The sequence below is a fragment of the Cherax quadricarinatus genome, chromosome 76, assembly GCF_038502225.1.
Source record: "Cherax quadricarinatus isolate ZL_2023a chromosome 76, ASM3850222v1, whole genome shotgun sequence".
Taxonomy (NCBI): domain Eukaryota; kingdom Metazoa; phylum Arthropoda; class Malacostraca; order Decapoda; family Parastacidae; genus Cherax; species Cherax quadricarinatus.
Genome location: NC_091367.1, coordinates 7,968,406 through 7,985,115, shown reverse-complemented (window position 1 = coordinate 7,985,115; position 16,710 = coordinate 7,968,406). Strand labels below are relative to the sequence as shown.

The following is a 16,710-nucleotide window of genomic DNA, read 5'->3' as shown; positions in this document are numbered from 1 at the left end:
GGAGGGGTGTTAATGTTGCAGTTTAGACTGTAGTGTAAAGCACCCTTCTGGCAAGACAGTGATGGAGTGAATGATGGTGAAAGTTTTTCTTTTTCGGGCCACCCTGCCTTGGTGGGAATCGGCCGCTGTGATAATAAAAAAAAAATTATTATTTTTCTACACATTGTTTAAATATTTTCGGTTAATCATTATTTCTTGCAATATGAATGCAGTCTATTCATGAGCATTATAGAATAAAAGTAAATTTTTTTGTTTTTCATTTTTTTGTTCAATTAAACTGAAAGAAATTCTTGTTACAAAATATTGAACGGCTATGATTTAACTTGCAGGACGACTACGTTGAGAGCAAAATGTACCCCATCATTCCCCGGTACTTCATGTTGAAGGAGATGATTCGTGATGTGATGCGAGACCCGGCGTTCGTGGAGATCTGTCAGGAAGCCACTCAGAGCCCCCCCACGGCAGCCTCCTAGTGGGTCACCTCTTGAGATACTGCAGGTTTTGCCACGTAAGAGAATATCATGAGGGATACATCCCATCTTAACATTTCTTTAGGCAAGAAGAGTCTGGAATAATATTTTGCTAGATTAAATACCTCTGTTAGTGGGTCATCTTTGTTTAGAAGTTTGTAATGCTTAGAAAATAAGGTGATATTTGGTGTAGATTTTTGAAAAATTAGCAACAGTGGTAAGAAAAATGACATTTTCCATTAAAAATATGTTTCAGGTTGCTATAGTATTTGATGAAAATAATAGACAAGATATTATACAAAAAGTTTTCTTGTTAGATACCATATAGTGAGAAGTCTGATGGATGATTTTTATTATAAAAAATGTATTATAAGATATAGTATATTCTGAATGAAATACAAACCCACATTTGGGTCATCCAAAGAATTTATAGTACAGTATAATAAAGCCAAAGGAAATATCTATTTTTCTTATATGAATTTTGTGTATGATACAGATACATATACGAGCAAGAAAGGACAAAAGTGATTAAGAATTAGAACATGACTTATTTGAGGCTATTACTATAGTGTGATATATTAAATAAAAAGTAGAAAATGTGTTAAATACTCAGGCCAGTCTATGGTGAATCCAGAATCTTGTGGTTTCAGGGAACACATTTCAGCAAGGCAATATTTATACAGTTATAATTATTAATTACTATTATTCAAGCAATGACGGCATTAAGTTTTTGAATCGCATGAAAATTATTTTTTAGTGAAATGCACATACTATTTATATTGTAAGAACTGTTAGATATAAAAAGAGAAAAACATAATACGAGTAGGCCTACTGCTGTGGATGCAGTAGGTTCCATATGACAGTACCTTGTGTGATATCATAGTATCTAGGAAAGATACATTCTTGCACTTCAGAGGGTTGCTTGAATTGTGATGCTCATGCAGTGTTGGAGAGAGAGCTGTTGAGTGAGTGATGGTGAATGTATTTCTTTGGGTCACCCTCTGAGGAAAGAGTAAACAATGTATGCTAATATACCTAATCGACAGTTATTCAAACTCACATACTGTCCTGATCAATTCCAATTCACAATTCAGTGTAGGTAGGACCCTCCTGTCTGATACTTCAGGTATTCAGCTGTCTCTATCTTATATTCTAGGTCAATTTTAGAAAATTACACAAAGTTACCAATAAACAACACTCACCATTTTTCATTAGTAAGAGAAGGGTCCATACGCTCTCTTCTACTGTAAATCTGCTATGGGCTTTATTTTAATTTTAAAAGCATCCAGTGGCAGATTGTTGGTTTAATGCTATAGAAACTCAAAGTTAAGAAAAATATTTTTTATCTCAAGATGACAAAATTTGTAAGACAAATAATTTAAACTGATAAAATACATGGTAACTGAGAAGTGGATTGTTGAAGCTATAAGGTGAAATAGAAGTTAGGATAAAATTTTCTAAACTAATGTCTTTAATTATTATGCCAGTAACACTGCTACATAAAAAAAAAAATGCCCTCAAAATTCTGTAAAAATTATTTTCACCATTTGTAGTCCTTAGTGCTTTAGAATAATAGAAATATAAAATAACTGCACCAACATTTTACATATATTTTTATTAAGTTTAAGACCCACCCCATAATAAAATTCTGACTACAAACCTGGAAATCTTGCTCTGCAGACTTCTAATTGAGAATGTTTAAAGTGTGAAACATTATTAAATGAATGCTCTCATGTTGAATATCATTATATTTGTGTATTTAAATTTTATTGTAAGATATAATGGACATCACTAAACCATACAGGAAGATTTATTGAAACTTCTGTTCAGATATGTACCATATTTAAATTATTTTAATCATAATCAAAATTGTGTTTACCATTAGTGATCTTTGAACTGAATCACTAAATGAATACTAGGTGCAGATTCTGGAATGCAAGTTAAAACACACCTAAAATGTTACAATCTGCCAGGACGGAAAAAATCTCGAGATCATCATTAAAATGAAAATTGTAGTCAGATAATTATCTCAGTCATGGGCAGTTGTCAACTCAGAGGATGGGCTCATCTAGACCTGTTATCATAACATGAACAAGAGGATATTCCTGAGCACCACAAATACCATCAGCCTTCTATGCTTACCACACAGTCAGACTTGAACTTAATGTTCTTCTCTTTAATGATACAGTACTGTACTTCATTTGACTGCAGTGTGTACCATTTTGAATTATGTTTAACATATGATTAACACAAAAGCTTGAATCACCAGTTGTGAGGTAGTTTGTGTATTATTGTTAATTATGTTTGATATATGAATAACACAAAAGCTTGAATCACTGTCAGCTAGTTTGTGTATTATTGTTAATTATGTTTGATATACGAATAACACAAAAGCTTGAATCACCAATTGTTATCTAGTTTGTGCATCATTGTTAATTTTGCTTAACATATGAATCACTTGATTGTCAGCTAGTTTGTGTGTAATATTAAACTGACTGTGTTTAACATATGAGTGACACAGACTTGATGTTGTTATAAAACCATGGACCACTGATTGTCACGTAGTCTGTGTGGAAATTTTGTTAAAAAATTGCCATGTTAGTTATAATGCAAAATTAATAATAGGCCTAAAATTTTGAGTAACTCAGTTGAACTGTTTTATCTTGAGGGTAAATCTCATATTTCTTAAGCATTTGCACCCCAAATTAAACATAACTGATACATAATGCTTTACTTTTTTAAATGTTCGAATTTCTCTTTGCAGTCAACCAGTGTTCTGAATGAATGAATGATTTTTCATATGCTATGTGGCACATTTATGAAAGTCAGTTTAAAGTGTACCTATAATATATAATAAAAGACAAAAGAAAATTAGTGATGTATTCAAACATCAATGGGCTATCTTAAAAAATACGAAGTATATAAACTGGATTGTTACAAAAGTAACAAAATCTTGATTTAATGGACCCTGATTAACAAATTTCAGACTTAATGGACAAAGTCTCTTTAATGAGAGTTGTCTGATATTGCTGCAGTCTGTTGGGCAAATTAATTTTGGATTTAACAGACAAAGTCTGTTAAATCCAGTACTGTCCATTATTTTCAAGATGACATAAAAACAATCTTATCATTCAGATATAATGGACATTCAGCTTTAACAAACACCTCCTTTTCCTTACTAGTACAATGAACAATTAGTTAAATATATGCTGGTATAATTTGTATCCCTCAGAAAGATTTTAAAGTTTCCAGAATCTGCCCTCGACTTACTTATGTCAAGGGCTTTCTATAAAACCAACTGGAACAGTTTGCATTGATGCTGAAGCATTAATATAGCTATACAATAGTTATTAAAATAATAGTAGAACTTAGTGCTAAAGAATTAAAGTATTTTTGCTAAAGGTAAGTGCGAGGAATAAGGAATGAAGAAGTATTATCTATTGTTTTGTGCCAAAATATGATCGTATCTGTATATTCTTGTAAGCATGACGAACTTAGAATATGAGCACTTTTACCTTGATGTACGTTCTTTAACACAAACACAAGCAAACAAACATACACACACACACGAACAGAAAAAGTGCAAAGGTTTGCAACAAGACTAGTCCCAGAGCTAAGGGGATTGTCCGACAAAGAAAGTTTAAGGGAAATCAGCCTGATGACACTGAAGGATAGGAGGATTAGGGGGGACATGATAACGACATATAAATTACTGTGAGGAATTGACAAGGTGGACAAAGGATATTCCAGAAATGGGACACAGAAACAAGGGGTCACAATTGGAAGTTAAAGAATCTGATGAGTCAAAGAGATGTTAGGAAGTATTTCTTCAGTCATAGAGTTGTCAGAAAGTGGAATAGCCTAGAAAGTGATGTAGTGGAGGCAGGAACCATACATAGTTCTAAGACAAGGTTTGATAAAGTTTATGGAGCAGGGAGAGAGAGGACCTGGTAGCAATCAGTGAAGAGATGGGGCCAGGAGCTATGACTTGACCCCTGCAACCACAAATAGGTGAGTACACACACACACACACACACACACACACACACGAGATGAGGTTTGATAAAGTTCATGGAGCAGGGAGAGGACCTGGTAGCAATCAGTGAAGAGATGGGGCCAGGAGCTGAGTCTCGACCTCTGCAACCACAAATAGGTGAGTACACACACTTGATAAAAAATAAAATAATGCACACACTAATGCATATACAGTATACACACTCATGCATACATACATCCACAGGCATGCATGCACAGGCATGAAAGTATTAGGATGCCTTAGAGGTTTAGTTCTATGTATAAATTTATTATTTTTTCATAAGATTGCCATTTAGAAAATTAGATAAAGAAAAGGTAAAGCTAATCTTTATCTCATATGTAAGACTAAGTCTTGAATAAACAGTGCAAGTGTGGAACCTTCCTTAGTACAACATTAAATAAAACTATAGAAGACCAGAAAAAGCTCATCCAGACTAGAGCTGAAGTTGAAGGGAAAGGAAAAAGCTGTGAGGAAAGAGAGTTGAGCTAGAGCTTCTGTGGCAAGAAGATTACAAACAATAAGGAACATGAAGTCAGATTAAGTTGTAATAAACAAGTATCAGTGAATAAACAGAAAGGTGGATGAGGGGAGTGAACCGTGATCTGTAAATTGACAGTGCGGCGCTCTACCGTCTCCACCACCAGGCTTACAGGAGAAAGGAAACGGAACTAGTGCTTACTGTACTACATTCCATCAAGAGGCACCATCAGGAGCCCAATAGGGAACATGATTACATGCTAAATACTCTGGAACATTAGCAGGATAGGCATTTTACCAGAGAAGCGGTTAGTACAAGAGGATAGGTGGAAACTACAAACCCAAATGAGAGACGGACACTTAAGAAAAAGTTTTTCAGTACAGTGGACCCCCGCCTTACGATATTATTTCATTCCAGAAGTCTGTTTGGGTGCCGTTACCGACTGAATTTGTTCCCATAAGGAATACTGTGAATTAGATTAGTCCGTTTCAAACCCCCAAAAATACACGTACAAAAGCACTTACAAAAATACACTTAGATAATTGGTCGTGTTGGGAGCTGATCGTAAGGCGGGGGTCCACTGTATAAGAGTATGACAGAGTGGTGCGATTTGGTCAGTTAAATTGACTCATTACAGGATATTAGAAGTAGATAAGTCTTGTCTATTTCCCCATACATACATACATGCATACAGTATAAATATCCTCTTCTCTGTTTTCTCCAGTACAGGAAAATTTAAGCTTGCTTTCTTGACAAAACTTTCCTTCACAACAGTGGTTTACAGTTCAAGTGTGCATGTGTGTGCTTGTGTGTGTGCACCAAAATTTACATTTACAGATACATGTATTACAGTTTATGAAGAGACTAAGCTATTAAACACAGTCGAGCACTGGAAGTTTATGTGATACTTCAGATAGTCAGAATGTTTAATGTGGTACTTGAACATTGATGTGGTTTTCTTTGATTTGCATTGTAATGTTTTGCCAGTTATTTCTTGAAATTTTCTCTTAGATTTTTACAGTTGGTTAAATAAGATGATTATAAGCTTAGAATACCTCCGACCCTAATCAGTCTGAACTTTCAGTGCTCAACTGTGTACAGGTATTGTGCACCTCTGTAAAATATTGCAGAGCTATTCTGAGCTATTTAATTGAAATGCACAAATAAGGAGTTTTGAAATAATCTTGGCTGGTACAACTCTAGATAAAACTTTAACCCACGTAAAACTAAGAGGATAATATTCTGTCTATAGTATCAGCCAGAGAGGTTTTACAGAAATTCAGAATTTTGTGTATTAGTCAGATATACTCGATGAACTTTTGACTACTATGATGCTTTGTCATTAAAAGCGATATTTTCCTTAGAGAAAGATTTTATATCTATGGTAATGCTGATTTTACTCTTAAGCTTAACTTTGTAAAAACATGTGGCACTGCACGAGGCTCAGTGTTCTCAGCCTCAACAGCACTAAGCCATATGACATACTGCCACAAAATAATGTTCCATTGTTGCTAGTAGATCTGGGTAGTGTTCAGGAGATGCTCTTAATTTCATCCCCATGCACTCATAACATTGCTCGTAAATCTGTACACTCAAAAATCAAGTCAAAATACTCTAGCTAATTACAGTAGTCATGTACATTATGTATGGATGTTTAAAATTATATATGTTTGCCTCTAGAATGCTACCCTAAGAGTAATATAAATAATGATATTTTTCTTTACCCTTCTTGGGTGAAGACCAGATCAGTGTTAGGTGAGTGTTGTGTAAGTTAACGACAAAGCTACGCTTAAGAACTTGTATGTCATGCTTTCTGTACCATGTTTTTACAATAATGTATCCCCTTCTTTGCTATGGCATTTTCCTTATAATTATGCAACAAATTTCTGCATGTACAATATAACAATCACATTTGTATGCCTATACAGTACCAGAGCAAAAGAGGGAAAAAATGCTTGAAAAGCAAATAGAGGCCTATTCAGAAATTAGTAATTCATTTAATGCCTTGGATGGTAAAATTAGTTAGATTTTATAAAAGACAAGGGTAATAATACTGATTTCAAGTTAAAAATGTGAATCTGTCTTGGATGTTCATACTCATCATAATAGTTTATCTTCCATCATAATAGTTTATCTTTTCATAATTGTCATCACCTCAATATTTTTTCTACCCAGTCTATTCATTGTTTTTGATGGCATTTCAAGCATACAAACTAGTTTTTCCCTGTGCATTACACAGCATTTTCTTCCTTATTCTCTGACTGCCCCACCATTGATAAGTTGCTGAATTTTTTGTTACTTCCTTATTGGCTGTTACTATTGCCATCCCATGAACCTCAGGGAACATTTTTTCAAATGTTTACCTTGGTGGGCTTCCCTAACTGTACTTGAGGAATCTGCCTTAAAACCTTCCACTTGGGGCCATTACTGGTATTTTCAAGAAAATCAGGGCCCATCTGAATACACTGTATAGCGTTATTTTTTGTAAAATTTTAGTATTGATTCTGTCAGTAGAATATAACCATAAAGACCCGATGTGACCTTACCATAGGAATCATAATATCAGTAATATTAATTATAATTCAAAATAATTTCAAGATAATTGTCATTAAATAACCCTCTTGTTCAGTAGTGTGATGTGATATAGTGTTGTGAAAATGAAAGTGAAGGAAGTCATAATTTTAATTGTATAATAAACAACAAGCATTTGTAGTCAGTGTTATATAATACTGAAAACCAACTGGTGCTGCCATATGCAAAAATGGTTTTTACAACTTACATAATTTAATCTTTACACTCATGCACCTCAGGAAGACTGCTGTATAATTTTGTCACACATCCATTTGGTTGATTTTATAATTATTGTAACTTACTGTTATACATTCATGTACAGTTTACAGAGTGCAGGCAGGTCCCACTTTACAGCGTTTCACTATACAGTGTTTTACTAATACAGTGCATTTCAATTATATACCCATTCTTCATTTATTCAGATTTCCTAGGTGTCCCATAGCTCGATCGCTAGTGCACTCAGCTCACACACTGAGGTCCAGAGTTTGAATCTCCAATATGGCTGGAAAACATTAGGGACGTGATTTCATAAGACACTTAACTGTCCCTGTTCACCCATCAGTATAAATGGGTACCTGGGTGTTAGTCGACTGGTGTGGGACAAAACTTGCATAATTTGCCTGAAATGCTCAGCATAACAAGTGGTTTTCTATAAAGTAGTATGTCATTGATGTCAGCTATGCCTGTATACCTTGTACATGTACTTGTAGAAACGAAGATGTTATTATATTATTACTATTATTATTATTATTATTTTATTATTATTATTATTATTATTATTATTGTAATTATTATTATAAATGCCACTCACTATAAGCTAAGGATGAAAATATATTAAGTAATATATGTACTGTATATGCATTTTTTAGGCCTAGCCATATTATTCATAGTGTAAACATGTTATCAGGCTTATATATGCATTTACAAGTGAAAAAAAAAAGATTCACTTTACAGCGATTTTTGCTTTACAGCAGTAGCCCGGAACCTAATCTGCTGTGTAAGTGGCGCCTTCTTGTACTTCCTTTTAAAATCTGAACAAAGTGATCAGTTTAAGTTAAAACACTGTATATCCACTTCAGGTACATGGTTATGATATATGCTACAATCTTTTCAGTCGTTTGTTGTACTTCTCTTCTCCTTTGTTCACTTTCAGTACTCTCTCTAATGAAAACTCTCATACTTCCCTAATGAACTTATTCCCATATTTTCTAATGAACTTTCCCATACTCTAATGAGCTCTCTGCCATCTGTAATAAGCTCTTTCCCATACTCTCTGTGAGCTCTCTCCCATATTCTCTCTCTATTGAACTTTCATATGCTCTCTATAATGAACTGTCACTCATACTCTCTGTAATGAGCTCTCTCTTCCATACTTAAACTATTCAATTTCTTAAGCAGGTTACATTGCCACCACAAATGTAAACAGCCATAAAACACATGAAACTTGATGGTCCAAAGCATGATAACTGATTTTTTTGTTTATAGTTTGTTTAATAGTTATCCACAGAATAGTTGTTTTCTTTTATGAACTGTGCATATACTATTTGTGGCAACTATAGGGTAAGCATAGCATTGTACACACACTTCTTAAGTGTCTATCCGTGGCAGCTATTGAGGGAGAAGTCTAGGCATGGTAGCAGGAAGTGCCACTTCCCAAGCCTGGTAGCAGGAAGTGCCACTGCCCAAGCCTGGTAGCAGGAAGTGCCACTGCCCAAGCCTGGTAGCAGGAAGTGCCACTACTGAGGCATGATAGCAGTAAGTGTCACTCCCCAGGCATGGTAGTAGGGAGTGCTACTTCCCAGACATGGTAGCAGGGAGTGCTACTGCCCAGACATGGTAGCAGGAAGTGTCACTGCTCAGGCATGGTAGCAGGAAGTACCATTGTTGAGCATGGGTTTCCTACATGTAACAGGTGAAAAGAAATCACAGTCATTACACATTGTTATCATGCCTTTACCTCCTGATACATGGTGAATTACCTGGAATATACCTGGAGAGGGTTTTGGGGGTCAATGCCCCCACAGCCCGGTTTGTGACCAGGCCTCATGGTGGATCAGGGCCTGATCAACCAACTGTTACTGTTGGCCGCACGCAACCTGACATACGAACCACAGCCCGGCTGGTCAGGTACTGACTTTAGATGTCTGTCCAGCGCTTTCTTGAAGACAGCCGGGGTCTATTGGTAATCCCCCTTGTCTATGTGTGGGGTGTATTGTCTCACAGATGTTACTGTAGATGGTAAGTGTTATAGTATACGTGTACTTGTGTAATTAAAAAAATGGTCAGTGGTATAATTTTTTTCATAATTCACAAAATTGTAATAACATAATTGCAGACAAGCCACAGAACGGGTGGGGTTTGAATCCAAGTGGCTTACACACTGGCCTGGACTTTTACGACTCATTTACCGTGGATTCAGATCCAACCCACTCTGTGTTATTTCATAATGTTTTGTTGAAAATCAGTGCTGTATGACCCTTTTATGGGTTTAGTGCTTTCAGTGAATATAATAATTTGATAAAAGTTATACATTAAGTTGTCTTGTTTCTAAATTGATATTTGTTCTGGTATTTGCATTTAGGATCATGTCAACTAACTGTACCTATGCATAACCTTATTAAGATAGTATAATAATTATAGATATTAAAAATCAAACTGAGGCTTGTACACTTGTTATCACTATGTGCTTAATTTTGTACAGATTTCAAACTTTCTGAGTGAAGATATATTAAGATTCTCCAGACATTTATCTGCATAAATGATACCCAGAATGTACCATACAGAATGACTCTCCTCATGGGGGATACCTTGAGGCTGATGAAGGACTCTTGATCTAAGAAATTGAAACTCTCTTCTTCTTTTGATCAAACCTGATTACACCCATTTCCAGGTGCTGTACAACCACCATGATTTTAGCATTTCCTTACAAATATAATAATACAGACTCTAGCAATAGTGGTAAGTTTTGAGTAACTTTGGTTAATTTTAACCTTTGATTCTGGAAGTTGTTGAAGATTTCAAGACCATTAAGTCCTAACTGACTAAATTTATTAATAGTTATAGACAAGACAAAGACAAAATTTATTTCTTTGCATAGGTTACAATGTATGTTTGCATTTTGTGTGTGTTGTTAGGTACAAAGAAAGCCACTAACATGCCAGGGTATTTTGGGCAGACTAATCCTAATGCTTACAGACTACTAAAGACTAGACTGTAAAAAGTGGTAAATTATGTACAGTACATCTGTTACATTATATTTATAGGAAATCTTGTTCAAGTTGATTGTTGTCAGCCATGGCAAGTGCATCTTGAATGAAAGAATTATGTATTACAAAAGTTAAACTTTATGCACTGTATATACAGTACAGTATATCAAAATAATTTGTAATTTCTGAGTTGAATAAAATTAATGACATTATTGGTGGATAAAGATACAATGATATATGGTGTACAGTTGATGTAGTAAAGGGTAACGAGAGCTACAAAGGAATCCAAAAAATGATAAGATGAGCTTCTATATACAGCAGTAGCAACCCAAGGTTTACCTCCAGGTGCTCTACAGAAGAGTACAGTAACTCTTGTATGCACCTTTAAAGTTCAAGTGTACTGAAAAGCCCAAGATCTAGTCTTGTTGAGCTCCCTCTTAGTAAAATCCATCTCATCACAGCACAGTATTGTTGCACTGCACTTCAGTATTGTTGCACTCAAGTATAAGAATTGAACTTATCTAGTCACTCAGGCTGAGCTGCAGCATTAGTTTCTCCAGTCAGGGGGGATGAAGTACATTCATTACAGGTATTCACTCAGTTTACAGAACTTAAATGTCAGGAAGAGGGCTAGAAGTAGTGAGAAGTTATTATAAATACAAAATAAACTGTAGATCACCTCCTCTCCTCACCTTCGTTCACACTTCAACATACAGTACTACATGTTTCTCATTTTTGACAGGGATCAATTGATTTAAATTTCTTCATTGTATCTCATGTTGATCCTCTAAATTAACTGCAGCTAATTATTTAACACTCATATTAGGGCAAGCTAAAACAACTAAAATTTTGTATTAAACAAGGCAGCATCTGCGTTTTGTGCATTTATAAAATTAAATTTTTAAAAAATTAGATTTGTATAAAAGCAGTAATTATTGCCAGAATTAGGATACATTAGTTATTATTACTAATTGATAAATTATGGTGGACAATTGTATGCAGACTGATTGTCTTACCAGCTTGAGTTTCTTGAGGCCCAATGCATGACTATGGTATGCAGTGTCTAAAAACAAATGGTGTCGATTTTTTTTATTTGTGGTGCTTTTATGTATGCTAATAAGATAATTGGCATCTAAGAAGGATGTAATTGTAAAATAATTAAAAATACCTTCAAGTCATTGCAATAGTAAGGCTAAAGAATTTGAAAACAAGCTGTAAATGACCACAGTACACATTAGTGTGTAACATAATTGACAGAGTGTAGCAACTGGTACTAGACTACAATGTCTCCATCCCTTTGCTAGATGCACTATAGATGTTGCACTCACTGGACTTAAAAGGAGGATTGAAACCACTTTTGATTGTACAGTTTTATCATAGTTTTCCACAATGTATATCGTTTATGTAGAAAATGACTTGGTGTTTTTATCTTAAGTTTCTCATTACATCTCTAACATCAGAAGAGCTTATTGCTTGCATTCATTGAATGTGTAGTGTAGATGATGTCATGAATCAGCTAACTGCCTCATTGTTAAAGACCAAATGACTGCCCCTGATGTCATAACCTGCCTAGGATGTCAGAGACCAACTGACTGCCTCAGATATCATTGACCAACACTACATATGATGTCATAAACCAACTAACTACCAGTGATGTCATATGCAAATTTTCTGTAATGTGAGGTCAACTAGTTATGTTGGATGTCATGACTCAGCTGATTTCTGCAGATGTCATGGAGCATTTATCTTTGATATCATGGATCAGTCAACCGCCATGTTTTCATGAATTAACTGACTGCCTCTGAGATAATAGATCACCTGAGGATTCAGATTCTCAAAGATTTGTATATTTATTCATGGAGACTAAAAATGCATTTAACTGTCAGTTTTAAGCAAAACTTTAAATGTGGTTACACATAATGACCACTAAATAAGGATAGAACAAAGACATTTGATGCTGCTACCCTTTACCAGACAATGTATTGCTCAAGTGCTAAATGACCTTCATGGGTTTAGCGCTTGCTTCTGAATACAGTATCTTAGCACTGCACTGTTCTGTCTTGGCTAATAATCTTTGAGATTCCACTCCATCTGTCAAACAGTTTATCACATTCAAAACACAAACACAATTAGAACAATGCCACTTGGATGTCTTGTACATAGGAACTGTTTTGCCAGAGCAAGAATGAGATGTTGTAGCAGTAAACATTGATAAATATTAAATACTGTGTATGTAAGTTTAATTTTGTAATGCACATAGCTGTTGCAGTATAAGTTATGATTTGTTGCTGAAAGGGTCATTCACCTCCTTAGCTTTTTGTGAGTAGCAGCAAATGTTGATCATTTCACAAGCTGGTGAACTCATCACCATTCTAGCAGTAGTCTCGCATACCTCTCCGTCTAGTTTCCCTCCCTTCTAGGGAGTGCAGTGTGCTAGTGAAAGGCTCTTGATTCAAGGAATATGAGCTACCCTCTGTTTCCTAGAATCAAACCTGATTGCCTCTCATTCCCTAGGTTCTGGATGGCCCATATGGGCTTACCACTTCCCCCATAAATTTAATAATGTAATTTCCTTGTTCATCTCCTTTATTGAACCAAAGTTAAAATTTGAAGGTGTGAAATGATATTTTTGGGAATTCTAATGATAACACACCATAAACTGTAAGATAAAGTTGTGTAAAAAAATAACAGTTGAAATGGATTATTATGTAAAGTTTTGAGTAAACACAAAGTGAACACATGAAATGTTCTTCCATATTTATTTTTTAAGCTTTGATTCATTGCTTCACTGCTCCACATCTATAAATAAACTGTTTTCTTAAATATTTGTTTGGATTTTCCCTATTGAACTGTCTTTCCTTTATTATTTTTTTCTTTCAAATTATTCCTATTATGTGGTATTTTAGTCAACTTTATTTTTAAAATGATTCCTCTTGATCCAAGGAAGTGGATCTACCCTCCCTGTGGATCGAATGTAAATGCCTCCCATTGCTGACAGGCATTGTATGACCCTTATGGGTTTAGTGCTTCCCCCATGAATAATAATGACAATCCTGAACAATGTTTTTCTGACATGGTCACCTCTTTCACTGTTGACCTCTCAAGAGAGGTTTCTTGAAGCTGTTGAGGGGCTTCTGAATGCTTGCCAGTCCCCTAGACCATGTATCGCCCCTGTCGGTTTAGCACTCGCATACGTACAATGGCATATACACGTGTGTGTGTGTGTGTGTGTATGCCATTAATTATGATAAGGGGATGCATTGTCTGGTCTCTTGTCAAAATAGAGCATATGTATAATCTTCCTCAGCACAAACAACTTGACCCGATTTAAATTCGACATGCCTTGGGTATGGTCTGATAATGTTCTCAGCTGATTTGTTTCTGTAATTAACCCATTAACCACCTCATTTTCCCATAAATCTCCCACCCCACCATGTTCAACCTTAGTCAGGATAGGGCCCGTTATTGATTATTAGTTTGTTGTCATTTTAATCTTAGGCCTGTGTGTGTGCTCGTGTGTGTGTGCTCGTGTGTGTGCTCGTGTGTGTGTGCTCGTGTGTGTGCTCGTGTGTGTGTGCTCGTGTGTGTGCTCGTGTGTGTGTGCTCGTGTGTGTGCTCGTGTGTGTGTGCTCGTGTGTGTGCTCGTGTGTGTGTGTGCTCGTGTGTGTGTACTCACCTAATTGTGGTTGCAGGGGTCGAGACTCAGCTCCTGGCCCCGCCTCTTCTCTGATCGCTACTGGGTCCTCTCTCTCTCTGCTTCCTGAGCTTTGTCATACCTCTTCTTAAAACTATGTATGGTTCCTGCCTCCACTACTTCACTTGATAGGCTATTCCACTTGCTGACAACTCTACGACTGAAGAAATACTTCGTAACGTCCCTGTGACTCGTCTGAGTCTTCAGCTTCCAGTTGTGACCCCTTGTCCCTGTGCCCCCTCTCTGGAACATCCTATCTCTGTCCACCTTGTCTATTCCCCGCAGTATCTTGTATGTCGTTATCATGTCTCCCCTGACCCTTCTGTCCTCCAGTGTCGTCAGTCCGATTTCCCTTAACCTTTCCTCGTACGACATTCCCTTGAGCTCTGGGAATAGCCTTGTTGCAAACCTTTGTACTTTCTCTAACTTCCTGACGTGCTTGACCAGGTGTGGGTTCCAGACTGGTGCTGCATACTCCAGTATGGGCCTAACATACACAGTGTACAGTGTCTTGAACGATTCCTTATTAAGGTATCGGAACGCTATTCTCAGGTTTGCCAGGCGCCCGTATGCTGCAGCGGTTATTTGGTTGATGTGTGCCTCCGGTGATGTGCTCGGTGTTATGGTCACCCCAAGGTCTTTCTCCCTGAGTGAGGTCTGTAGTCTTTGTCCACCTAGCCTATACTCTGTCTGCGGTCTTCTTTGCCCCTCCCCAATCTTCATGACTTTGCATTTGGCTGGATTGAATTCGAGAAGCCAGTTACTGGACCACATGTCCAGCCTGTCCAGGTCTCTTTGCAGTCCTGCCTCATCCTCGTCCGATTTAATTCTTCTCATCAACTTCACGTCATCTGCGAACAGGGACACTTCAGAGTCTATTCCTTCCATCATGTCGTTCACATATATCAAAAATAGCACTGGTCCTAGAACTGACCCCTGTGGGACCCCGCTCGTAACAAGCGCCCACTGTGATACCTCTTCACGTACCATGACTCGTTGCTGCCTCCCTGTCAGGTATTCCCTTATCCATTGCAGTGCCCTCCCTTTTACATGCGCCTGATCCTTCAGCTTCTGCACTAATCTCTTGTGGGGAACTGTGTCAAAGGCCTTCCTGCAGTCTAGGAAAACGCAATCTACCCACCCCTCTCTCGTGTCTTACTTCTGTTACCTTGTCATAAAACTCCAGGAGGTTTGTGATACAAGATTTGCCTTCCATGAACCCATGCTGGTTTTCATTTATAATCTTGTTCCTTTCCAGGTGTTCGACCACTCCTCCTGATAATCGTCTCCATGACTTTGCACACAATACATGTCAGAGAGACAGGTCTGTAGTTTAGTGCCTCGTTTCTGTTTCCTATCTTAAATATGGGGACTACATTAGCTGTCTTCCATTTCTCAGGTAGTTGCCCAGTTTCAAGGGATGTGTTGAAGATTGTTGTTAGAGGCATGCACAGCATCTCTGCTCCTTCTCTAAGGACCCATAGGGAGATGTCCGGTCCCATCGCCTTTGAGGTGTCAAGGTCACTTAAGAGCTTCTTCACCTCCTCCTCAGTTGTTCGTATGTCATCCAACACTTGTTGGTATATTCCCTCTTGATGTTCCCTTCTGTGCTGTCTTCCCACAGCCCTTCCTGTCCCTACTGTAAAAACTTCCTTAAATCTCCTGTTCAGCTCCTCACATACCTCCTGATAATTTTTTGTGAGTTCTCCACCTTCTGTCCTTAATCTGATCACCTGGTTTTTGACTGTTGTCTTCCTCCTGATGTGGCTATACAACAGTTTCGGGTCAGTCTTGATTCTCGATGCTATGTCATTTTCATACTGTCGCTGGGCCTCCCTCCTTACCTGTGTGTACTCATTCCTGGCTCTGCGGCTGATCTCCCTATTTTCGTGTGTTTTCTGCCTTCTGTACTTTTTCCATTCTCTATTGCACTTTGTTTTTGCCTCCTTACACCGTCGGGTAAACCAGGGGCTCGTTCTGGTCTTCCCGTTGTTACTGTTGCCCTTGGGAATAAACCTTTCCACTGCCTCCTTGCATTTTGTTGTTACATATTCCATCATTTCATTTACTGGCTTTCCTGCCAGTTCTCTGTCCCACTGGACCTCCCGCAGGAAGTTCTTCAACCCTATGTAGTCCCCTCTTTTATAGTCAGGCTTTTCCCATTCAACTCCTGTTATTCTCTCCACTTGCAGCTCTACTATGTATTCAAAGCACAGAACCACGTGGTCGCTAGCTCCTAGGGGACTCTCATACTT

General features: G+C 37.2%; 1 protein-coding gene across 2 annotated transcripts in view; it reads left to right on the top strand.

Moving 5' to 3' along the window:
* Window positions 1–473, top strand: part of LOC128703686 (uncharacterized) — a 353,634-nt gene extending 353,161 nt beyond the window's left edge. For both annotated transcript variants that reach the window (XM_070101247.1, XM_070101248.1), the window contains exon 7: window positions 330–473. In XM_070101247.1, coding sequence (XP_069957348.1) covers window positions 330–473 — 144 coding nt within the window. The remainder of the gene's footprint in view (window positions 1–329) is intronic.
* The last annotated feature ends 16,237 nt before the right edge of the window (window positions 474–16,710 follow it).